At 42.1% G+C, this 25,361-nt stretch overlaps 1 protein-coding gene across 1 annotated transcript in view; it reads left to right on the plus strand.

Annotated features, from left to right (window-relative positions):
- Window positions 1-25,361, plus strand: part of LOC139696541 (uncharacterized) — a 65,363-nt gene that overhangs the window by 18,473 nt on the left and 21,529 nt on the right. The window contains exons 4-9 of the mRNA XM_071595344.1: window positions 11,944-12,140; window positions 14,238-14,792; window positions 15,944-16,063; window positions 17,330-17,463; window positions 19,776-19,986; window positions 24,744-24,922. Coding sequence (XP_071451445.1) covers window positions 11,944-12,140; window positions 14,238-14,792; window positions 15,944-16,063; window positions 17,330-17,463; window positions 19,776-19,986; window positions 24,744-24,922 — 1,396 coding nt within the window. The remainder of the gene's footprint in view (window positions 1-11,943; window positions 12,141-14,237; window positions 14,793-15,943; window positions 16,064-17,329; window positions 17,464-19,775; window positions 19,987-24,743; window positions 24,923-25,361) is intronic.

Genomic DNA, 25,361 nt, shown 5'->3' on the forward strand with positions numbered 1-25,361 from the left:
AACAATTTTAAATTGAGGGAGAGTGAATTTCAAATTTTCCCCTGGGATAATCCGTGATTTAAAATTATTTTTATCGGACCCTTTTTACCTCTCATAGTGCCATTTTGATGGGGGGATTTTTTTCAAATTTTCACGAACGACAGCTACAACAGGAGTGTTATAGGAAGTACGAGGATGATGACGACAAAGTATGTCGTATAAAGCCAGAAAGAAGTGTAAAAAGAATTCTTTTGTTCTTTGAAGAGTAAATGAAAACCGAATCATATCCGAAGGGAAAAAGAACGAAAAATGTTTGTGCTTCCCTACTATCATTATTTTTTGGGAGTGAAACTTTGTTGTGCCAACTATAAATGTAGAATAAATTCCTTGTTTATTTGGACACTTGGGAAGTGTTTTTGGTCGATAAAAATTGGCTAGATATGGTGAGGGAACTAGAAGAACAAGAAAGAAGTGTGCTGGTTCGATCGTGTTGTGAGAATGGGTGAGAGTGGAATCACCGAACTGAAGGCATCGTAAATGGGTTGAAAGAGAGTGTGGAAGGGGTAGACCGAGAAAATCATGGATGGTAAATGTGATCGAAGATACTCTCTGGGAGAGGAATATTAGGAAACTCTAAACGAAAGAGCTTGAATCATAAAATGACTGAATGCCGAAGAGTCGAAAGATGAATCCACGGGTAGGGTATTATGGAAGGAATTATTAGAAGGGAGTTAAGTTTCCTGATTCAATCTACAATCCGGCTTTTTTCCACTTCTGAAGGGAACAAAGTGAAGTGTCTGAATTATTCATCTACGCATGTAAGGTTGATTCTGTGCAAAAATGTACCCCCGGTTTTTCTGTTGTGATTGGTGATTTGAAGTCGCTGTCCCCAGTTATTAGATAGATTTATGTGCCCTGTGGAATTTGGTCGTTGATTGGCCGTGAAACACACTTTCCAAACTGACAAAAACTCTTACTGACTGATGACTCTAATATGTTTACCTATAAAATCCGCTGATACCTCCAAATATAACCCAAAAAATCTACTGATATGATTCGATAAAAACTCTCCATCTGGGTGATACAAGAATTTTGCCTTTCACGGATTTCAGCGCCTGTTATCTGCACACTAAACTGAAAGTTTGGCAGCAAATAGTTTAGTCATAGTGTTGTTTGACTTATGTCCGTCTGACCAAGAGCATGCTTTTCATCATACCCACGAGATGGCTCTCCATATGGAATTTAGTATTCAAGTAGCATTGGGATTTAAAAAAAACAGAAAATAATGTTGAGGTTAAAAGTCTTAATTCACGTGGTCACATGGTAATGAAAATCACTCCTAAGTACCTACTCCTCAGTCAGAGACATTGAATATCATTAGCGAAGTGCCTATACCAGGCAAAAACGTAACCGCTGGTCACGCAGTCATCGTCCCGCAATCTTCAAGAGCTCTCCGGTGGGAAGCGCTGAATAAATTTGGCCAAATATTCATGTTCAGATGCGTATCGAGTGAAAGCGTGTAAGCGTCCACAAAGCGGCCACCCTGTACATATGTATGTGCCCGCCCATCCCTTCACCCAACCCGTGCGGAAGTTTCATCTTCTTTCTCTCTCTGTCTGGTGGAATGGGGGGCACTCACTCACATACCCTTCTCTTTGTTGAGGGGAGCGAGCCATTCCCATCGTCCCAAGGGCTGGAGAGCGATTTTTACAAAACCCCTTATATGGCTGGAATCGGGGATTCAGGGGCCTATGCATATCTAGTAGGAATGCGAAACGGAATCAACGGCAAATATGCCTTCAGCATTAAATCCACATGTTTAAGTGCTTCCTATCGATATACTACCTTGATCAAAAGGTTCCCGGAATAACCACCGTGTGGCGCTCCCATCGTTCCGATTTGAGTTCTGTTTTTTTTGTTAAATTGGTACATCTGTTGTTGATATTCCCTTTAAATCTTAGTGTCATAACTTGACATTTGCAAAAGTTACGTAGCCAAGAGTACATCTATCTCTGTGTGTGTTGGCGATTTTTTACAATTTCAGAAATGGATTTAAATTTGCAACAACGAACTTGTATTAAATTTTGCGTAAAAAACGGATTTAGTGGCGCACGGACGTTGGAAATGTTGGAAAAGTGTTTGGGCAACGATTCTCTAAAAAAAACGGTCGTTTACCAGTGGCACGAGCGGTTCAGAAGTGGTCGTGAGTCAATCGAAGATGATGAACGCAGTGGCAGACCATCGACATCGAAAGTCGGTGAAAAAATTGATAAAGTAAAAGAAATGTTGGTCAATAACCGCAAATTAACCATCAGAGAAATAGCGGAGGACTTGAACATTGCCTATGGATCCGCCCAAGACATTGTGGTTAATGATTTGGGTTTCCGTCGTGTAGCAGCAAAGTTGGTGCCAAAAGACCTCAATCTCATGCAAAAAAGAGACCGTGTTGACGTCGCAAAAGACATGATTTGCGAGGCTGAATCCGATCCCACATTCATCAAAAGGATCATTACTGGAGACGAGACGTGGGTTTATGAGTAGGACACGCAATCCAGACATCAGGCAAGTGAATGGCGTTCACCAAATGAGCCGAGACCAAAAAAACCACGTCGTTTTCAGTCAAAAAAGAAGGCAATGCTGACGGTTTTCATGGATTACAACGGTGTAGTGCATCATGAATTTTTGCCAGAAGGCCAGACAGTAAACAAAGAGTATTATTTGGGCGTTATGAGACGTTTGCGTGAAGCAATTCGCCGAAAGAGACCAGAAATGTGGGCAGAAAACTCGTGGATTTTGCACCATGATAACGCACCGTCGCACAGTGCTATCATTATTCGTAATTTTTTGACGAAAAATGCAACAAATACCATCCAACAGCCACCGAATTCACCTGATTTGGCTCCCTGTGACTTCTTTCTGTTCAATCGAGTTAAAAAACCATTACGGGGAACGCGTTTTAGCAGCCGAGAGGAAGTAATGGAAAAATCGCAGGAAGCACTGATGGACATACCGAAAACCGAATATAAAAAATGTTTCGAGGATTGGATCAAGCGCTGGCATAAGTGTGTTGCAGTCGATGGGGATTACTTTGAAGGGGACAATGTAGATTTAGATGAATAAACTTGTATTTTTAATTTTCTGAATAAATTCCGGGAAATTTTTGATCAAGGTAGTATCCAAGGCCTCATGTTACTTACGACTGGGAAAATAGAGGATAAAGCAGTGTTTAAGTCAAGAGCTAGTATCGACCTGCTACTATGTCGGATACCTGTGAATCGTTCGGCCTTTTCTTATATCTACTCGTGGGAGAGTACATGCGCGATCTTATTTCCTTAGATTTGTAACCTTTAACTCACAGCTGTTTTAGTAGAATGAGTGAAGAAGTTATTTGCCAATTTATGTAACATTCTGGTGATAATTCAGTCTGAATCGGTAGGCTTTCCGTTCAATAGATTTCACGTTTCCACAAAAATATCTTTTGCCACCCTATAAATATATATTGAAGTGTGTGTGTATGTATATATATATACATATAAACACACACACTTCAATATATATATATATATATATATATATATATATATATATATATATATATATATATATATATATATATATATACACACAGTAACACACGATATAGAAACACAAAAAAAGTCGAACACTCACACGTTATTTCTTGATATTTCGACGGAAACAATCCGTCTTCATCTGAAGATATAGAAGTAATCAGAAAGATTACTTCTATATCTTCAGATATATATATATATATATATATATATATATATATATATATATATATATATATATATATATATATATATATATATATATGAATATACGCACACGAATGCAGTTATACATAGCTGTCTTACACGTGTATAAGTGACCATGTGTTATTGATAAGCAATTTGGTTTTCTTATACGAGCGACTAACCATTTTGAAGTCATCTCAGATTACTCATGAGAGTAAAAGTACGCAAACGATTATAGTGTGGGGTGTTGGATGCTTGAGCAGAGTCAGTGATTGACGTGAATGCAGTAGCATGCTCATCACGACTCACGATGCGAAGAGAAATGCGTCGAAGTGGGTGAAAAAGCACTCGGGCCACGGTCTGGTGCACAACCCATACAAAATGCTTTATCTTGAGATACGTTTAATTTTGCGAAGGCGGAATTGCCTACTCGGATGATTCCATCCGTTTCCTGTCGACATTCTGCAGCACTGTCGATTGAATGGGTTTACCGTCTGTATTTAATTTCTCAATTTAGCTGGAAGTTTCAAACAGACAATTTATTGGTCTTTGGATGTGCGGGGAAGCGATAGAGTATTTTCAGAGAGGCGCATGGCAAGGAGGAGGACTGGCGAGAAACGAGGCAGGGAAGTATGAGAGGCTTAAAAACACGAAGGCACAAAGTTGTTATTCGGAAGCGATCCGATGTGGGTAGGAATGAAAGGCCCCAGTGGGCATTATTATATGATTCATAAAAAAAGGGCCGCGCAAAGAGACAGGTGGGTATAGGCAACCTTTGAAGTCACGCGATTACCTTTCACGGATGTCACTGTGGCTACCTTCCAACTGGTGGTATCTGCGATTTCATCCCAAAGATAATTTGTTCAGTCGTTTTTCATCGGAAAGGTCTTCCTTCATTTTTGGTGTAATTTTGGCAATTCTCCTTGTGGCGAATGTGTCTTCATCTTCGGCCCTTTTGAGAATCAGGGACTCCTCCGTCAATTACGGTGTCCCTAGCGGGCACTAACCATCCGTCCTCAAAGTGGAGCAATTAAAGTTTCTACCTGAAGAGGAAGCAGCAGTTTACATAAAAGAGGCACCGGGAGAATGAGAAAATATTTCTTCGTAGTTAACTTTAATATTTGACAAATTAACATAATAGCTTCGCTCGTCGGCCAGATTATTGTGGTTTCTTTTGGATTTGAATTCAATGCTAAGCGTACTTTGTTCCTCAAATACTTAGTAAAGCTCAACGGTGAATTTGGTGAAGCAGCTGGTTCATTAGGTAGAGGTGGAGCTTATATCGTACTTACACCTTTATCAAATGTATTCATTTGGGAGGTAAATTCCTTTCCCTGTGCTGTAATACTGACTTGCCTGTAATAATATTTGGTACTCAAATAAAACCACTCGCTAGTGAGGATATCTAAATCATTATCGGTGCAGTAAAGCTAAACCGGAAGTTTGATGTGCTTGGCGAGGGTTAGACTTCACCTCATAGTAAGCCCTACAGTGATTGAACTTCGCAAATATTCAATGGGGAAATTTCGTTTCTCTGCGCCGCCTGCGATGGTCCAGGAATATCTGGAAGGAACCCGAAAATTCGCCCTGCTATGGTGATGCAGAGGTTGCCCAGAGGCGTCATCCAAAGTGGAACTCGTGTCCCCTGGACAGTCCCCCAAAGTCCTAACCACAGGACTCAGTCTAAAGGCTCATCCGGACTTGAATCCTGTCTTTCACTCAGCGGCCGAAGAGTCTCCACACTGATCAACAGCTCCCGTTGACCGCTCTGACGACCCCGTAAATTACAGGGGGTAAGTATGTTAGTGGCATCCGAGGGACTGCTTTATGAAATTTAAGTTTTATGAAATAGGGGGAAATATTCAAATGAAAACTTAAAGGGAGGTGCTTTTTTGTTTTGATTATTTCGGGCCATATGACAAATCATAACGAAATGTGAATAATAATTATTAGAAGTCGCCTTGAATAAACGTCGAGAATCTGGAACACTTTATGACGAGGATTGTATTTCCGATATTTCACTGGATACAGCTCTCCTTTCGAACTATTTGAAAGCCTGAGTTAGGAGACTTTGAAAGCACGAAGATTACATCCACTTCTTATTCTTTTGAATTAATTCAATTCATTCGAGTTTAGTACTGACATCTTAGTATGACTCTCTCTCATTGCTTTACTTGCGAGACTACAGTGAACATTCAAAAAGCAATTGACTCCCAAACCGATAATTGCGAGTACAAAGCATTTTTTTCCTCATACAATTCGTGACTATTATGTACGGCAATTGGAACTTCTCGGCTGTTATTTATCACCCGTCGTCATTTACTCCAAATGGCTTGTGACCTCACGCACCCTGCCACAGGCCCTCGAGGTGGCTTGGTGCGTTCGATTCAGATGTCAATACCAAACGGATTCGTTTGAATCATTAAACTTCGATGCGCGGGCAGAGTGCTACTCGATTATCGTCGCGATCCCATCGCGTCGGGTCAGCATGGCGGCAAGGGTGACCTTTGCCAAAAATCGCGCGGCACGCCCGGCGCGCGTGCCACGCCTCGCGTGGGGTCGATGGTGCGCCGTCGGCCAGAGGAGAATGGGGAGGCCCGCAAACAAACACTCACTGCCCGCACGACCTCGTTAAGCCATCCGCCCCATCAGAGGGCCGAGGCCAGGAGAGGCCTTGGTGTGGGCAAGACAATCACCCTCCACGGTGGGCCCTTGCGGCGGCCGGAGGAATTAATGCGACACGCGCCCATCGGTCGAATAAAAATCCCTCCCCCCACACACACACCCCTTCGCGCCAGGATCGCTCGTCGTACCCTTTTCCCCTTCCAGCAAAGGCCGTAACGCGAGCCCCTTCAGCCCATCTCCACCACTCCCCCATCCCCTTTACGTCCCTGGCCCATTCATCTCCCCTGAGCCCTTCCTTCCTTCCTCGCCCTTATGGTTTCAAAGGAGTCCCGTCCTCCCCTCACTTGGCCCAACCAGTGAAGAATATCGTGTGTGCGTGGGGAAAACCCTCTTTTTTCCCCGGTCTTTCGTCCTTTCAGCCCCTCCCATGGCCTGTCTTCGAGGCCCCTCACTCCTACAGCACCCTTCTAGTCTCCCCCGATCTCCCCCCCCCTTCCGGGTCCACCACGCGCGCCCCTTTCCCCCTGTCCCCTCACTTAACCGTGCTCATACCCCTCAATTCTTTCCTCCGGACTTGGCCAAACAATGGGTCGTGCCCCTCCTTATTGTGCAGACTCACTCGCAACAGGGTCTGTCATTGTTGGCCAGCTCATTGTTGGCAGCTTCTCCCCAAGCTTTGTTTCAGCGCTCGCAACTTCCCTATCCCGCAAGGCGATTGCCACTCCCCTCCACCCCCCCACCCCTCTCCGCACCACGCCCGCCGGCTTAATTCTTTTCCCTCCATCCTGTTCGGAAGCCACGCCGCGCGCCATGTTGAAATCAAGTAGCTGATCGTGCATCACGCGGAAATATATAAATGGGGTGTTGGTATCCACCACTTGTGGTGAATCGGAACTCACTTCTGCGGATGTGCTCGACTCTCTTTTTGGTTGGCTTTCCTCTTTTAATGGCCTTTCACGTTGCTTCGGTTAGGCCGTTTGAATCTCCCAGATGGTTGTTGAATGTTAATTGGGGACTTCAATTGGCCAGGTTCATTGATAAGGAGAAACATCTAATCCTGCAACTTAGTTGTATAATTTCCGCGAAGGAAGTCAAAAGTATATTCTCTGAATAAATATTTGTTCTGTAACAACCATAATGCCACCACGCTTTTATTACCGAGAAAAAGTTGCTTTTCTTGGCATTATAGCGAATTCCAGTTGGCTTTCGCTGATCGCCCATCTTTCTTGTCCTGATCATGGAGAATGTATTATAATTTACTGTTTTTCTGTGAAAATTACCCACACAAATAGTAATTAACGTGAAGTTTGGTGTGGTGGATATCACCTCATGTAACCTCTGCAGTGGTGTGGAATTTGCACTCATAACGGTAAAGGGAGAGTGCGAAGTTTTTTATCCCCAGTGCCGCCTGCGGCTTCCCAGAAAGAACTTGAACCCGTAAAATTGCACAGTTTGTTTGAAAATGAGGATGTCCCGAGGTGTCATCCGAAATCGAAACTGGGATCTCCAGTCAATAGCTCAGCGCTCTACCCACTCGACTGCTACCCCCTTATGATCTACCATTAGGAATAAATTTTCCAAACTGTCGAAGCTACCTCCATTTTTGAAATAAATTCCTCCTTAATCCATTTTCGACTTTCAAATCTTACCTTGTTGGATAACTGAACAAACACGTGCTTTGATTTCCATTGAAAGTTGCGGGATGGTTTCCTAGTTATGTATTTAGTTTTCAAATTTTCATTTAAAATGTCCAAATGTTGTCATTCGGAAAGTAAAAAAGAGTAGATAAATTGACACCGGTGCGTATGCCCGGTATTTTTATCTGCGATATAGTTTTGTGAGTGTGAATGTTCCCTATTTGACTTTCTTCCCGTATCCAGTTATCACAAGCTTGGGAGTTGTGGAATACCCCCTGCGACGCATTTATAGACTCATTTATTCTACTCCAAAAGACTTCATGAAAGACAATTTTACTATTTTAATAAAGTTTAGACTTAAGCTGTCAGATCTTTATAGGTTCTGCGGACAATAAAGCATCTGGTCATTTCCATACTCTGGAATCCGCAGCCTCTCATTCGAGACAGTGTTCTAGTAAAAGATTTTATTTTGATAAGTTGAACTTTGTGTGATTATTCGTGCCGTTTCATCTATTAATCTGCTGTATAGAATGGCCTCATTTGGAAATTACGTCAAATGTCTAATTTGGGATCGGTCGTGTAGTTTAGTAATTTCAGAACAACATAGGTAATAAAACGCATTTCATGCTCCATAATACTAACAAATTAGATTGATGCGTTTGATGAAAGTCAGATTCGTCAATCGCCATCACTTGTTCACGTAAATGAACAGCAGCATTAATATTAGTGGCACTGATCTTTAAACATAACCGGGAATTTTTCGATTCGATCGTCCAATGGACTTTGAATGGAGTGAGATCAGAAATAGTCTACTTCCTTGTTTTTTTGGCAAATTTTACCTGAGGTAGTGCAGTATTGGTTAGTATGGTTTGGCAGTTTACTAGAAAACTTGAAATTTTTATGCCATCGCAACCTGGAACTACTGAAATTGTGAAAGAAGAAAACCATAGTAATATCTATTTAATGTATCAAAATTGATACTTAACTTGCTTGGTCACATTGATAATCCTTAGCAGATAAACAACTCACTCGCGGCGTATTGTCCAATCAAAAGTTTGTAGACCTCGAAAGAGAATGGGCGCTGGCATCGATAGGGGTATGGTTGTGACCCTTATGTCGGTGGTGACTTGGGTCTCCCGGCATTGGTCCGCGTATCGTCTGCCGTCTCCCGAGAGAATTAATCGCCCCGAAACTCCGACCAGAATCCGTTCTCCTAGGGACATTGGCCCTGCGCGTCGGCCCTTCGGGTCGACCCTAATGGGAAGGGATAGCGATAGCAAAGGCGGTTGGGTGGGAGAGAAGAAGTGGGGAGAGGGTAGATGAGTGCACAGGGGAGGGGGACTTCTTGAGGGGGGGAGAAACGGGGTGGCTGACAGGATCAATACTTTCTTCCTTGAGGAGCCCAACCAAGGCGATGGACGATTCTGCTCGTGACGTAGCTGGGAGGGGGGGGGGGCTGTGGGCTCGGAGGGGAGCAAGAGAGAGAGAGTGGGCGTGGAGACAATGGGGTTTATTAAAGGGCGGATGGAATTATGTGGCTTTCGTTGTCTCTTTGAGTGACGCCGGGAGTGCCGGGTCGGAGGCGGACGCGAGGCCGGTCGATGCACACCGTTTAAAAATGATACCCATCGGTTGTAATTATTGTCTCGCCCTCTTTGTGGGCGGTAAAAATGAGAGACAAAGAAACAAAGAAAAAACTTGAGTGAATCAATTCTGCTATTAGCCGTCCTTGGAGCACAATTTCATTTAGCCATTTGTAGCCGAATATTTTGCATCCTGTAAAATTTACAATTTATCTGGCATGACAGATTCCTTTCGAGAAAGTCACATTTTTTTCTATGAATCCAGGAAGAGGTCTTATTTGTTGTATGTCTCTCTAAAGTTAGTGACGGGTCTATATATATAATTATACCCAATATTTTCGTGCTTGTGAATTTGTTGGATGTTTATCTTCGGGTAATGTTACAGATTTTATTTGAATTTCAATGGGGTGGTCAGTGTAAAAGGCATCTATATCATACCTTCCTTCCAGGAGACTGCATATATTTTGTTATCCAATATTTGAACTCTTTTGCCTACTTTCATTTCAGTGATTTTTTAAAGAGACATTTAAGAACACATCTCTGGAGCAGTGTGCGATGTGTATTCCAATCAATCAGTTCCGTCACATATTGTTATTTTATTAATCGCTATAGCTGAATTTTTTCTTCTACTTATATAATTTCAGTGCGCCTAATATGTTTTCTGCGTTGCCAACAGAATCAAATGTCATCAAGTCTCACAGCAATGTCTGATCTGTGGGCCTAATATATGGGACGATAAAACATAGGGCTTTGTATGGATGCTACTTCCACGGCTCTCCCACAATAGTAATTTCGTATTCAGTTGAAGGATTAATTTGATACGAAATGCACAATTTCCCATTGAATTGCTGCATTTGGTTTAGTAATGGAACTCTAATTCATAGAGTGCAACGCTTGAAATCATTGTCCTTTTTAAGGGGGAAAGAACTTATAGGGATATGACTGTGCCTGAGGTTTATTTCTTGATTCTTCTGAGAATAAAAACCATATGAGCTCACTTCATCATATCTTCTTATCTCCCAACATTTCATATCTCCCATTATTGCTTCACATATTTCTTTTTCCTCTTTTCTGTAGTTATAAACAGCCTATTAAATATAATTTATTGAACTATAAATCAGGGAAAGCATCCTTTCCTTTCATAAGCAATAAATCTTTGTATTCATTCAATATTTAGCATCATTTTTCAATGCAAGCTTTGCTTCGAGGTCCTAGGCGAAACCGTTATATTGTGTTACTGTATATGTTAAATGTAACTGAATAATTCTTAACCAATAAATTCAAAACTTAACTCTTCTTTGCGAATTTTATTTATTTTGTCTCGTTTTATTATTTATAACATATCTTACATACATTCTAGAAAATGCAAAATCAATTTAAATTGATTAATGATTTAAGAGATGGGATCACAGCGAATAACAAAAGGCAAAATGGTCCTGGACCATCTAACTTAGGGTAAGCAAAATTAAACTCAAAACTTAAACTCACCTTCAAATATTTCGTGTCTGTGGTCCAACAAATTCTCTCCCTCTTAATTCCGTTAGAATTTTGGTGTTCAAATTAGTACGTATCGTACGCTTCCTAGTGTCGAGGGCCATGCAACTTAAAGCACGGGCAAACAAAATGGCTCATTTTTTAAGTATGGTTGGCTCTTAATTTTTTCTTACGAACTGCCGATCTAATTTATACAAAATACTAAATAAGCCTATGCTGAGGAGTGCTGAGATGATACCCTGTAACTGTGTACCCTACTAAATTCACACACGAATGGCTTACCTACACGTACTCCATTCAAACTTGATTACGTTTGAAGCGTTTGAACTTGAGCATATCCTGCTGCATTCATTTGGTACCAAATTCTTAATAACATTTCTCTATTGTCATTGTAAATATTTTCGGACTTTTATAGCGTATAGATACATCTTATAAAAATATAATTTCAGGTAAAGTAGCGATTTTACGGCAGTTGCTGGTTTTACTAATGCGTCATATATTTCGATCATAGTACCTGCTGTTCATATTACCTCTACCCACCCTTCCCGACGTGCTTTTTTGGGTTACAGGGTTTGGGTTTTTGGAAATTAGTAATAGTTTGGACATTTTATTTGTGTATACCCATCTAAAATAGAGGCAGAGATTTATAATGCATATTTACACAGTTCATAATTTTGCATGTATGAACGCCCAGAAATGTGGGCGTTTATTTTACTGTTGGAGTACCGAGTGAGCAGTAAAATTACAGTTATATGTGTACTCATCTAAAAATACCTCCTCTACTAATAATACTTCATTGGGTACCTCCCATCCTCATTGAATAAAATTAGCCGCACAACTAACCTCTCCCATCCTTCTCTTTGCTTGCAGCGCCGTTCCAGACTCCACTGGTGCCGGGTGGGCCCTCGGGGCCTCTCGTGTTCCCACCCTCGGCTACGGGGCCCCGGTCCATGCCAGGTGTGGTGGCCCCGCCGCCCCTGGCCACGCACTCCGCCCCACCCCCGCCCACCTCGCCCGGACACCAGGCCCTCCGGGGCCACCCCTTCCTCGTCGTTGCGGCGCCTCAGGTGGGTAGTGGTCATCCCCGTCCGCCCTCCCGCTCGCCTTGAGGGGCGCGGGACACCTCCCTTAGCCAAAGTGACGCGAGTTGGTTGATCAATCCTTTTAATTCCCCGGGAAAAGTTTTTCCGGATGAACATTTCTATATATTTCGGGTGTAAATTACGATTTTATGATCCAAATGTTTCCTCAATTGATTCGTAACTCCCTTTGAATTGTTCTGTAAGCGTAAACTTAAACTTATTTTTTTTAATAAGGGCTAACGGACTGCGAATAGTGTCTCCTTTTGGTCTCGTTGTGATCAAAATAATAAAAAGCTTCAAGCGAAATATCGACCAACGAGAAATAATATCTCCCGGTTCAAATTTCCATCCTGAATTTCATCACCCTATAAATTCGATTCCCGTGAATGATTCGCTTGGCATAATGTTTATCGCAAAGGATAAATATTATTTTAAACCCCCAAAGAATTGATACTCATGGCGTACATACAAAATTCTTTCTTGGACTCAAACGACGGCATTTTCTTGTATTAAACAACACTGACATCATTATTAATGTTCGGCAATTCTCATTAGCGCGATCGCATCCAGATTGCTAGCTTTCATTGTGAAGATCGGATGCCGCGAATTTCCACGAATGCGTTTTGTCTGGACACACTCTGATGCCTTATTGTTCGCACGATAGTCTTACCCTCCCGAGAAGAACCAATTCCTACGGTGTGATTTAGCCGGATTGAACGGCTCTCCTCTTTTGTTAGTTATCAAACAGATTTTTATTTTTCGAATGATCTGCAATTTAATGATAATATTCTTTTTTTTAAGTGATAATATTTTATCAATTCGAATGTGTGTTAATTCTGAGATTGCTGTGCTAAATCTCCGGTATACTTCACCATTACGGAGCGTATGCGCTGATACCTAATACATTCCTTTTTCATTGAACCATATTTTTCTATGAGAATCAGTGAAAAAATTTGATTAGTAGTCAACATTTTGGAATAATTGGGTTTGGATTGCCAAAATAAAAAATTGGGAGTTACATTCACATAGCATGACTCTTAAATTCGCTTCAGATTGCGAAAGGATGAATTTCTTTTAGGCTGTACATTAGTCCTTGTGACTATTTAGCTTTTTCGTCATTGATGCTTTCGCCCATAGAACATATTATTGACATAATAGCAGAATGTAAATGATAATATCACATCAATGATAATAAATCAATAACCCAGGATTATGAGAGGCACGTTATATACTTTGGTTTCAATTAAATCTAAAATGAATAACAAACATATCGATTTTGAAGGGCATTTGTATGAAGTTCCTTTGAATCTCTGAGGTGATTAGCGAGAAATACGCAATCCTGTGTGAGTTTTGCTCTATTTTTCCAGAATAGGTAAACTATTACCGATGGCAATCTGACTCTTAATTTTTTACTGTGTTAAATTGTCTCTTGTGTCATTAAATTTTTCACGTTTGACATTCTCGATCCTGAAAATCCTTCTATTATGGAACTCATGACTTTCCAGTAGAGCTATCGTGTGGAAGTTCACTTCCAACCAATTTTAGGATTGAAGTTTACTCTCAAAGCCTAAACTATGTGGTTCCATGTTATTCGGTAGGATACTTAATATGAAGTCAATACTAAACTGCACTGCGAAAGCCGGAGCGAAATTCTACAATTTTGTATTATCTTTCTACCTTTATTATGAGAGTTATTTTCCTAAGGCGATTTCCTCCGCTTAGATTCAGAGAAAATTGTTCTAATAAATTAGAATTGACTCTTTAGTTAGTTTGGCTCCTGGGGATCATGAGTATTGTTCCTAAGTTGGATATAAACTACATCATTCTGCGTACATTCCAGAAGATAAGATTAATTTTGATGTGCCTGCATGATATAATGGGTGGCCTGAACCCGATTTAGTTAACCAGGCAACTTAATAATAATAAACGGTCTTTGGTTAGGTGCAACTCGGATGGCATTTAGCCCACTTCTGCATGTTCTATTTCATGTTTGGTAGCGAGTCTGCATCAGTGATTACTTATTTTTGGCATTGAACATGTTTTAACACTGGACGTGATGTCCCGTTTCCTCCCCCACCGCAGGTTGCAGTCCAAGCGGCGAACCCCACACCGCCACCCCCGTGCCCCCCGCCGCCCCCGCCTGCCGTCCACGTCCTCCCGCAGTCCCCGCGACCCCCCGTGTCCCCCGCCGCCGTCACCCCCCAGTCGCAGGCGCCCGACGCCGCCGCCCCCTGCCCCTCGTCCGCCTGCCCCGCCTCCTCCGCGGCCCCCTCCACCTCCGGTCCCTCGCCCTCCCACGCGTCCCCCGGGTCCTCGTGCGGCGAGGGCGGCCCCCCCTCGCCCCCCGACGCCCCATCCTCGCCCCGCACCGCCCCGCCCCGACACCACCTTCCGCCCGCCGCCTCCTCGCAGGGCTGCTGGTTCGGCTCCGAGGAGTCGTCGGGGGACGGGGGGTGCGGGGGCGGCGGCTGGCCCCCGCCCTGCAGCCCCGAGTCCCCGCCCCCCGGCGGACAGCCCGTGCTCCTCGACGCCCAGGTGGCCCGCCTCGCGGAGGCGGCGGAACGCCTCTCTCGCTGCCTGCCGCCCTTCGAGCCCCGGCCGCATAACGCCAAGAAGAGGATCTGCAGGGATCTCGAGGTGGGTGCACCACGGACCGGAAAGGGCCGCACTGGGAGGAACCCGCTCAGAGGCGTGCCAAGACCGGGGAGTTCACTCCCAAGTCGAATCTATTTGGATTCAATTTTCAGTCAATTTCGAAACGGAAATGAAGACATCGGCCGGAACTCCTACCTTTATATGATTCGGATTCGATTATCTGTCCCGCGTAGTCCACGATTCAGGAAATTGAAATTTTGCAGTGTTGTTTACTTCAATTAAATGTTGAACGTATTTCTAATTGCTAATAGTTTGCCAAGGGAATGTTGCTTTGAGTTGGAAAGATTGAAAAGGTCATATAAAAATGCATGTGGAGGATATGTCAACTGGAAGGGCAGCACTTCGATGGTGGGAGCCTTTGGATATCCTCCGATTCTATTCGTAGTCGATAACTCTTTTCCGGCATAGGAAGTGTAATATCAATACTGTTAATAATAATGCGTAATATTAATACTGTTAATAAACTCTATTTGTTTAGTGAGCCCTCTTATTTGCACATATGTAAGCATGATGTTCGCAATATTCTCTCTCTCCGGATTCGTTTAAGGGTCTAAAATTTCGTTAAAATTTGAAATTGCAGCTTTACTCAATTATGTTCCGATAGTAACTGTTGTACTTTTGAATATTTTACTAATGGTATACATGAACTTTTATTTATTTTGTTTTCTTTTAACTTAATAGCATTAATTGAATTCAACGATAACTTCATAAAAATAAAAAAGGAGGCGGTAGCCCTTCAAAATTTTGTACTCAAATATTTCGGTTAACAAAATTTTTATTACGTCTCTTGAACGAAAAGCTTTTGTGGATATGTGTCCATCTAAATTAAGCGAACAAATAGGAGGTAATCAGTATTTATTAACTTCCCGGGTGACAACTATCGGATTATTTTTAATGCATGAGAGATATTTCATATGAGATGATTGAACTTTGGATAAAATATACAGGAATTTAAAATATAAACATAATGTTGCCATTTTTGCCCTTAAAATTTATTCCCTGGTGTCATAGGTTCAGTACGCTCAAGGTTGAAATTTTGTAAATGACTGTACGCAATATTATCACTTACCCCGTCGCTGTTTGCTCCTAATTTGCAACAGCATCTTCTAATACCCCATAATCAATGTTTGCAGGCTGTGATGGCAATGTCGGAAGACGACCCAAGGCGCATGGATGAGATCCGGAAATACGCCGCCATTTACGGTCGATTTGACTGCAAGAGGAAGCCCGAGAAGCCGCTGACTCTGCACGAGGTGAGTGGCCAAAAGTGGGAGAGACAGAGAGAGTGATTACCATCATCAATGAATGTATTATTTTCACGTCACCATTAACTTCTCCAATTAAGTTAAGCCATCTGTTGACTATACCAATTAATATGCGTGAATAACATATTGTATCCTGTGGTCCTCATCGAGAAATTGATTTTATTTATTTTTTGCTCTTTAAAGCGCGAGGTGAAACATCAGATGATGCATGCAATTTTCCTTTTTTACCATCTTCTTCAATTTCATAATTATTGATTACCAAACCCCTTAATGACGATGGCTCAGCTCGTCACTTACTCTGGTTATCACCGGAGAAATGGAAAGAATTCTCCTAAATTTGTCATATATTGCCTTTATCATAAACATCAACGCTAACGTTTACTTCTGTATCGAATATTTTATGCTTTTGCAGTCGTTACAACGTACCCTCCCATTCGGTCATTCAAGTCTCCGCCAACTTATTCCAGCTAATCATCCACGAAGGATTCATCATCTGTGGCCATCAATAGTTGTTGTCGGTTAAATATACTGTACATTAAATTATTTGGCGATATCCGTACTATCACTCTATTTCACATTAGTTTGGCCATGAAAAATGTTCCATCAAAAGTTATAATTCGACCTGGGCACGAAATACACCCAGTCGATATCATTATCACTGATGCTTTTGATCTTCCCAGATCTGAACACAAATAGCTTTAACTCACACAGTATGTCAGTCTGACCTTATATTTTAAAAGTCTGGAAAATTCACTCCCACTCTTGAGGCACTATCGTTGAAGATCGAGCAATGTGTATGACCCTTTTTTCTTTCATTGTGTGATTAAAATATTCAAATGTATTTATTGTGTTATTGATTAGATTGCCCGAAAAAAATGTTACCCCTATGCATTGAGGATATTCCATTGAATGCTAAAGCTCCTAAAACAGTTATTATATGCAGAAGTGTGTATATTTTTGGGCTTTAAGAGTTGAATGTTTACTTTAGTTAATATTCTTCGTAGTAGTTCAAAGCTCCCTACAACTATCGCAAACGAGGAAATTCCCAATTTCTCAAACTGCATTTTCTGTTTGCTACCTTGTAATATCCTCTGTTCTGAACGTAATTTGTGCGATTTTAGCACTTCATAAGCTTGGTACCAGAAGTGACCTCGAGCGTTTTTCCGTGTGCATTGCTATGTTTTGTTAGCGTTATCTTCCTTCGATAAACATTCAGTTTTTTTCATGGATTCCCGTCTTGCACATTGCTTGCAGGTTTCGGTGAACGAGGCCGCGGCGCAGATATGCCGGCTGGTCCCCGCCCTGCTGAGCAGGCGGGACGAACTCTTCCCCTTGGCCAGGCAAGTTGTCCGAGATTCCGGCTATCAGTACTCCAAGGGCGCTTCACAGTGAGTATCCATTCGCTCTCCGAAGGATTTCATTCCACCGACTTGGATCCGAAGTTACCTGGCGAAGAGGGCAGCGGTAACTGCGTTTAAGAGATCCGATTGCCTCCCTGTCATTGCATGATGGTCTTATTACAGACCAGATTGGCCACGCCACAGATTTGAGCAAGTGTTATCTCTAACGAAATATCATCAGTGCATGTGATGAGGAGACACCATGGATCGACGCTCTAGGTTCACCAACACTGACGCATTCTATCTGACGCTCCCAGCTCTGCTCGGCTGTGATTCATAATGTTTAATTTTCTGTTTTTGGTTCAAGTTCAAGTTTGGATTTTAATAATTTTCATGTTCATCATCATCGCATTAATAAACCTGAAGGTTTGTTTTGATAAGTGAGGCCTGGGATCACCTTATTTTAATATCATTGGTATAAGAAAGTCATGTATTCAGGGTAGTGAGTTCATTCATTTTCTATCTCTATTTTTAACCGTCCGGTTTCCCATGAAGTTTTAGTGGCAGTAAAATCACACTCCGCAATTATTTTACGGTAAAGTTCAGAAGATATCACCCGGAATATGACCTCAGGACTCTCCGGTCTGTGGTACAATGTTGTATCCGATGAGATTCCACGCAGATGCTACATTCTAGTGTAGACATCTGTAATTTGATATAGTAATCACACTATTAAAATGTGGGTGGTCAAATTAAGAGGGTAGGGCGACGTGTGAAAGTTTCGAGGATATTGCCTGCTGAGGCAGGTGGGCTTTTTGTGCGATTTACATGTGCCCTGGCCATAGGGCCTCAAAACGTTGTTGTCGGCTTCCAGTGAGTAATTTTGAGTTGTGCCTCCAACGTTGACACATTCAAAGTGAGTCTGTCCAATATTTTAATTCACTATCTCACCATGTGTAGGCAACTGATGGGTAAATTTAGGTATATTAATATATGTATGATGCGGTGGCACCCTCTAAAGATCATCAAATGCGCCCATGCATAATTTCCGTCAGATTGGTCGAACTGTTCAATAATCTCCAAGTAAATATCAGACATTCTGATTTATATAAATAGAAGATGTTACATTTTGGCTCGTCTAATATGATTAAGGAAAATAGCCGTTCATTAAGAATAAATATTTCATTGGACCGTAGGTATTTTACTTCGGCAGACCCTAGTACGTGCTTATAGCTGTCACGCCCCGCAATAAAGTCAAATTATAATCATGTATTTCCTAATGATAGGCTATCCCTCATGTATATCCTCAACGAGGTAAATTTTTAGTTTTCATTTTTCATATAGTTACGCCGTTATTGGTCACCCATTGTTCGTTAGTGCCGCGCATCTCGCGTTCAAAGAAGGTGCGCAGTAACTTTTATCTATCCCCACCATTCATTTATTTAAACACAATGAGTATAATTTGCAATACTCCGTACAGATAAACTATTTTCATTACATTCTCCAATAATTAGTATTATGTACTTCTGCTAATAGCCTCATAATTTACCCGAATATGTTAGCAATGCAAAAGGCAGCAGCCTCTGTCATGAATATATATTTTTGCGGGAGCATTATTTGGCATTTGTGTATCCGAGTTGTCCCGAAGTTTTTATGATCTTGGGTAAGAGGGAATATCGCCAATCATGCAAAAAAGTGTAGTGAATAAATTGAAGGTGCTCCAAAAATCGCGGCGATATATCCCTATTAGAAATAGTAGAAATCTTGCAGTTCTATTTTTTTGGGGTCATAAATTACATAATGGAGGTGTTCTGTGCCATGGCAAAAAAGCATTTAAATTCAAAGGGAATGTTACATTTTTTGAGAAATGAGATTTTAAAATTCGGATTGGTGTTTCAAATACGTAAATAGAATGAAAGTATGGGCTAAAAAAAATGTAGTTATGGGTGTGTGTATGTATCTATGTATGTGCGTGTATGTGTTTGTGAATTTGTGGGCAGTGCATACTTTGTCTTCCGTTCTTTTCGAGGGACTTATATGCCCTTTCACAGTCATTATGATTTCCGCGAGGTATAAACAAAAACTTACACTGCAGAATCAGTGATGCACCCGCTAAATTTGCTATTTTATGATGTGCAGCGGCATCAAGTACAAGTCAACAAGTTTAAGTTAAGCATATATCGGTTACTCTCGTACAAAACGTAACACTTGTGGGGGGTCTCTCGCGAAGGTGTCACCCTGCTCCAGCGGTGGAATGTCCCCGAGAGACGATCCCCACCACCCCGCCCGTAGGGCGTTTTTGTGCGATTGACTGCTGTTGTGATGACACTGATTGTTTCCTCCCCTTTCCGTTTCCACAGCCCCTCGTCGGCCGTCTGCCCCTCGGAGGCTTGCTCCGGTGGCCGCGGCGGCCTCTGCATGTCCTCCGGTGCCAACGGGACCACCCTCCCTGCCCCCGACGAGCTCTCCGCCCTGGCCTCGCACCACGGCGCCCCCGCCCTCCTCGGCGGCAAGAGGCCGCGGTCGGACATCGGGGAGGGTTCCCCCACCCGCGTGGCCAAGAGACTGCAGGTGGGTGCGGCGGTGTGGGCGGGAGGGGCGGCCAAGGGAAGGTGACCGTTCCCGCCCTCCACCCCCTTGACACCCCTCCCTCCCACGCACACGGCATTCTCGCCCCTTGCCCCGTCGACCTCTCCGCCGCAGGCTTGAAGCGGCGGCGGAGAGGTCGACGGGGCAGAGGACCGGCTTATCGGCTCGAGAGGAGCGGGCCGATTCGTTGAACCCGAGGCTCCCGGGATCGAATCCCGTTGGCGTGCCTGCCGGGTACGGGGTCTTTATTAATTCTCGTCGGCAGATATAACTGGAGAGCGGTCATCGGAACGACGATGGGCTTCTGCCCTTCCAACACAGTATCCTAGATTAGTGATATCTGGAATCTTTGGGCAGTATAGGTGTTAAACGCCTTGATACTCGAGTCCAATTACTATAGTAACAAATAGGGCCAATATTAGGATTGTTTATTATTTTATGGTTGTTATTAAGTCTTAATTATAAAGGCTCCTGTGTATTATGTTGAGAACGTTAACTAAATTGTTTTTATATAGGAAATTATGATGTGTTGTCACAGAAAAGATGAATTGACCACAGATAATGAAATTACCCAGTGTGTTGGCATCGAGTACTTTGCTGTTCGGTGGTCCATTCAAGTTTTCTTTCGCAATCCATTACAATTTCAAGAATTAATATATTTTTCTAAATTATAATGAAGCCCTCAGATTTCCGATTCAGTTTAAAGGTGTGAAAAGTTTGGAAAAAATCGGTAGGCAATACTGAATGCTTAATGGTGTAAATTGGGTGAAAAATGTCCTGGGCCGAGACTGAACACAGTCGTTGAATTTTAGGCCTGAGCAGAGTATGTGTAGGTTCTACTCTTGAGATGGTTGTGAAAAAATCTGATTTGGTCAGATTAGTCTTGTTAGGCTGATCAGTCTTTCATTGTATGTAATGTATAATATGTAAAAATATGTTGTTGAACTCGAGGGCCACTAGTCTTAATTAAAAAATCGAGGTCACTGTTGCGGACTTCGGAAAAAGGCTTTCGGACGACGAATTATTCGGTTCCCTGCACTCAGGATGGATATTACGTTGTCCAAATCATAATTGTATCTTTCTGTTGAGCTGCTTGATTTTATGGCAGGGTAGCTGGCCGTAAACATCACTCGATCGAGGTATGCGTGGAGCGAGATAATGGAAATGACTCGATTCATTAGCCACTTCCCAGAAAATGTCACTCAGCAGTGAGAGTCAAGCAACTTGACACTTTTGTATAGCATTGAAATGCATTTGATTTGTAATATATAATAAATGCACTGTGATTTAATCATGTTCGCTAAAAAGAGTAAATAAATTTTCGTTTAGAATTAAAATTGTTTTAAATTAATTCTTTTACGTGCAGGATTAATCTGCACCTCCTGTTAAAAAATCCAATCAATTCGTATCATCGTCTTGCTACTTGTTTAGCTTTCTGGGTTAGACTCACAAGATGGTGAATACTCAGACGATCAAAAACATAATTTCTGAGAAAGAAACTCATCGAGTTTTTTAAACATGTTCGCTAAATACACGTTGGACTCTTTTTGTCCTTAAATTGCCTCTAAACTCTGAAAGTAGTATTTTTAATAGTATATCCTCGCGATCCAAAAGCTGGGTCAGAGAATACCACTTTGTATCTGGGATGTGGAGTTGTGAAGGATTGCGAGGATGTGGTGATTTATGGGAACTCTGCGAAAAAACCTCGGGACGTTTATGCAGGGGCCTCTTGGCTCCTCTCCAGCGATCCCCGGCCTGCTGGTAGTCCTCGCAACTGCACGTCGCCCGCACGGCGGCCAGGAAAATATTCCGGGTTGGGCCCTAATAAATTGGGACGCGCGCCCTACCAATGGGAAGAGATTTCAGGAGCAGTAATAGGTGCAGATTCGACACTGAAAACCAGGAATGCAATTATTCCAAACTCCAAATAACTATTTACGGAGCATTTCCCTGGAGCAAAGATGCTGCGTTCTCTGCTTCAAGTGTCGATAAGTTTAGCGGCGTAGTGTATCTACATCATCTATATCTACATAACAACCTGCTACTCACCTCGAAGGTACGTGGCAGCGGGATTATCTACATCAGGCATGCACAGCACACGAACAGATAAAGTCACGCACCATGCATGAGACATAACTGCCTACCACTACTCCAATTCCAGAAGAATGCACAGGGGACCATCCCAATTTCTAGTGAAATTATGCAATCAGATTGATGTGCTAATTATTAAATTTAGCCTTTATTACTTCTCCTAGTAGCCACACAAACGACCATGAAAAAATATGCATGCAAAAGTATAAATAGACTTAAAGCCATGCACCCACAGATGCGTTCATGCACATATATATATATATATATATATATATATATATATATATATATATATATATATATATATATATATATATATATATATACACACACACACATGCAAGCTTAGAAACATTTCGTAAATACGTCACGAATACTGATGGTATTTGTACGGATGGTACAAAGCTTCTCTTGGGCGTGTAAGAAAAAGGGCTGCAGGAAAATCTTTTCGCAAAAGTTCTGCTTTGATAGCTATTCTACCTGTGATTTATTTAGTTTTTCCACAACTCGATCGCTATTACTCCTTGTGGGTTGGAAACGTGTTCACTTTTACCCTAAAAGTGTTTTTCTGTGCATACCATGATTCGGGGCATGGTATTATCCAAATTTCATTCTGATTTTTCCCGTTAAAAATTTTATTTTACCTCATATTGAGGATCAGACGCTTGAGAAAAAAAGCCCTCCTCTTGAAAAAAAAATAATTGCATTTTTTAAACGTTTTCTCCCTCGTTCCAAATGGCATTCATTGGCAAGCTACGTTCTTAATTGCAATTTAAAAGTCAAAATAACATTTTTGAACGACTTTCTACGTGTATTACACTGAATCTACTCTAACATCGATTAGAGTAACATAACAAGGACCCAAGCGACTCGCGGAACGCACAATCAGGTAAATACAGAGAAATATTTGGATATTAAATGTAAGTCAGCCATTTTAAAGTTCATCTGTATCGATTTATTTTTAAATGTTTTTCTACGGTATGCAAGAAATCTGTAGCACGAATTGTGGAGGGTTAGGGTCCTTGGGGGTATGGCCAAGCTCAGCGATGGCGGAGATTTGAAAAAAAAGTTATGCCAGGTGTAAAAAAATGTCATTCCAGTAGAAAACATTGTTAGTTCTAGGCAAGACAAAAATGGAGAAAAGGTGGCCATTGAAATATTTTTTTGGAAATTGTGACGAAATTCTAATGGGGAAGGTAGACAATTGATAAAGACCGAAATAAAAGTTATGGCATTCATGGAGGACTGGATTGAAAATGAATGGCTATGGAATGCTTTCATGTGGTTGAGAAATTTTGTTTATAACAATGGCATTTCTCTTGGAAATGTTCATGTGCAAGTTATACTATGGAATTTGACACACAATGGATCTTGAGGGATTATAAATGGAAATAAGTACTGTTTTTAATTAAGTGAATATTGAAATTGTTATTTCATTGATACTTAATCCACACCCTTAAAACGTTTTTTCTGTTTTCCACAACCTAAGGTCAGTATCTGGAAGCTGGTGGCCAATTTGCAAGATATTGTTGTGACAAGCAGTCCGTTACAACCTTTTTCACATGTCTTCATATCACGTGATGTGACTATAAATAGCTTATATTGAATTTACTATTGCCTTCGGACGAGTCGAAATATGACTGGCAGCTTTGAGAAACGGACCTCTGGCCGTATAAAATAAGGTCGGGATCAAGAAAAAATTTGTTTTAGCAAAGGCTTCTTTTACAATCCGGGTCTCGAGAAACGTCTACCAAATGACGGACAAGTAGGTAAATTTTCGGTGGTTGCCGCTACGCATTAGCGTGTGCGTCGTCGTCAGATATATCGTACTTACTTCTTGAGTGAGCCTATTGAAGTTCTAGTTTTTGGGGATGGATGTTGGCATATGGAGTGAAAACTGTCTTAGGCCCAACATAAAATGGCCACTTGAAGAGGTGTCCTTTTTATGGAGGAGAAGTTGTTTTGGGAAGAACGAATCTAAGGAATGGACGGCTTTCGATAACATTTTGGTCTCGTGTATCGAGAATATTTGTGTTATTCAAAAATTCTATGTGCATTAACATAATAATCTTTTACAGATAATTTGTGAAGTGCAGACATTTATTTGTTATTGTACTTCCTGGGGTAGGAAACAGACAAGATTTTTTCTTCTCAGCCGAAGAATGTTGTGCCCAAGGGCCTCATCGTCAGACGTCACTGTGTTCACTCTAATACGAAATATCTCACAATTTAGGAACAAATGCTTCGCATTTCCTCAAGAAGGCTTAAAAATGAGCTACTCGGGCATGATCTGCAACAAGAGCGCACTTATACTTCAGTGACGACTGACGATACGGTACTAAGCGGTCGTAATTATTTATTATCATATAATTTATTATTCGTAGAATAATTTTTATAGATACTTATTACTTATCGGCCAAATATCGAGTGGCCGTTGGGCTTTAAAGAATGAGTTAGCCGACAGCAGAAGAAATTTGAGTTGATTGTGTGGGATACAGTCACGCTCAATTCTAGAAGGCAGTGGTCGCTGTGTTTGGGCGACCGCTAAATGCCGTTGCTTAGTAAAGCAGGCGTCATTATTATGTGCAATGACGCCGGCCGACGCCCGGTGTCCAGCGGTGCTCTCCCTTCTCGTCCCCCGCGAGCAGGAATGCGTCGGCGAGGTGGGAGCGGCAGCCGCAGAGGCTGCGACATCTTCGTCCTCGTCAGCCGTTGCCACCCGCGGGAGATCCCCCCTGCGCTCGGGCGCCGTCGTCGCGGCGGAAGCGGGCAGCAGAAGCACACCACGAGCACCAGCACCCTCGGAGCACCATCGCACGCCGATAGGGTAAGGAATGAAGCTCGGATGGGGCGTGTAGTGCCCGTTCATGGTGTGCAGGGAACCGGTCCTCCACGGCCGCGTTCATCTGGGTTCACGCCCCTTGGTTTGGAAACATAAGTTGATAGTTTGTTGTTTTGGGCACGGCAGATCCAAGTCTGCATGAATTTGAAGCGACCATGAATGATCACGTTCGTGACAGAAGAATTTTTCACGGTCTTCTGGGCATGAATCACGATGCTGGTACATTAATTTGTCCTCTGGAGGGTTATGTGGGGAAGTTGGTATAATCAATAGTCCTTCCTGCGAAAGATGGCAGGTGCGCATTGTAATTTCAGGCGTGAATTGAGCTTTCCATGTTGAGCAGAAAGGATTCCAATTGATTGTGCTTTGGTAACATAGCATGAGGACGTGTGTGAATGGCGCACGTAAGAGTACAGTTGGGCAA

Source organism: Hetaerina americana, unplaced genomic scaffold, assembly GCF_022747635.1.
Source record: "Hetaerina americana unplaced genomic scaffold, ioHetAmer1.1.p SCAF_7, whole genome shotgun sequence".
Taxonomy (NCBI): Eukaryota; Metazoa; Arthropoda; class Insecta; order Odonata; family Calopterygidae; genus Hetaerina; species Hetaerina americana.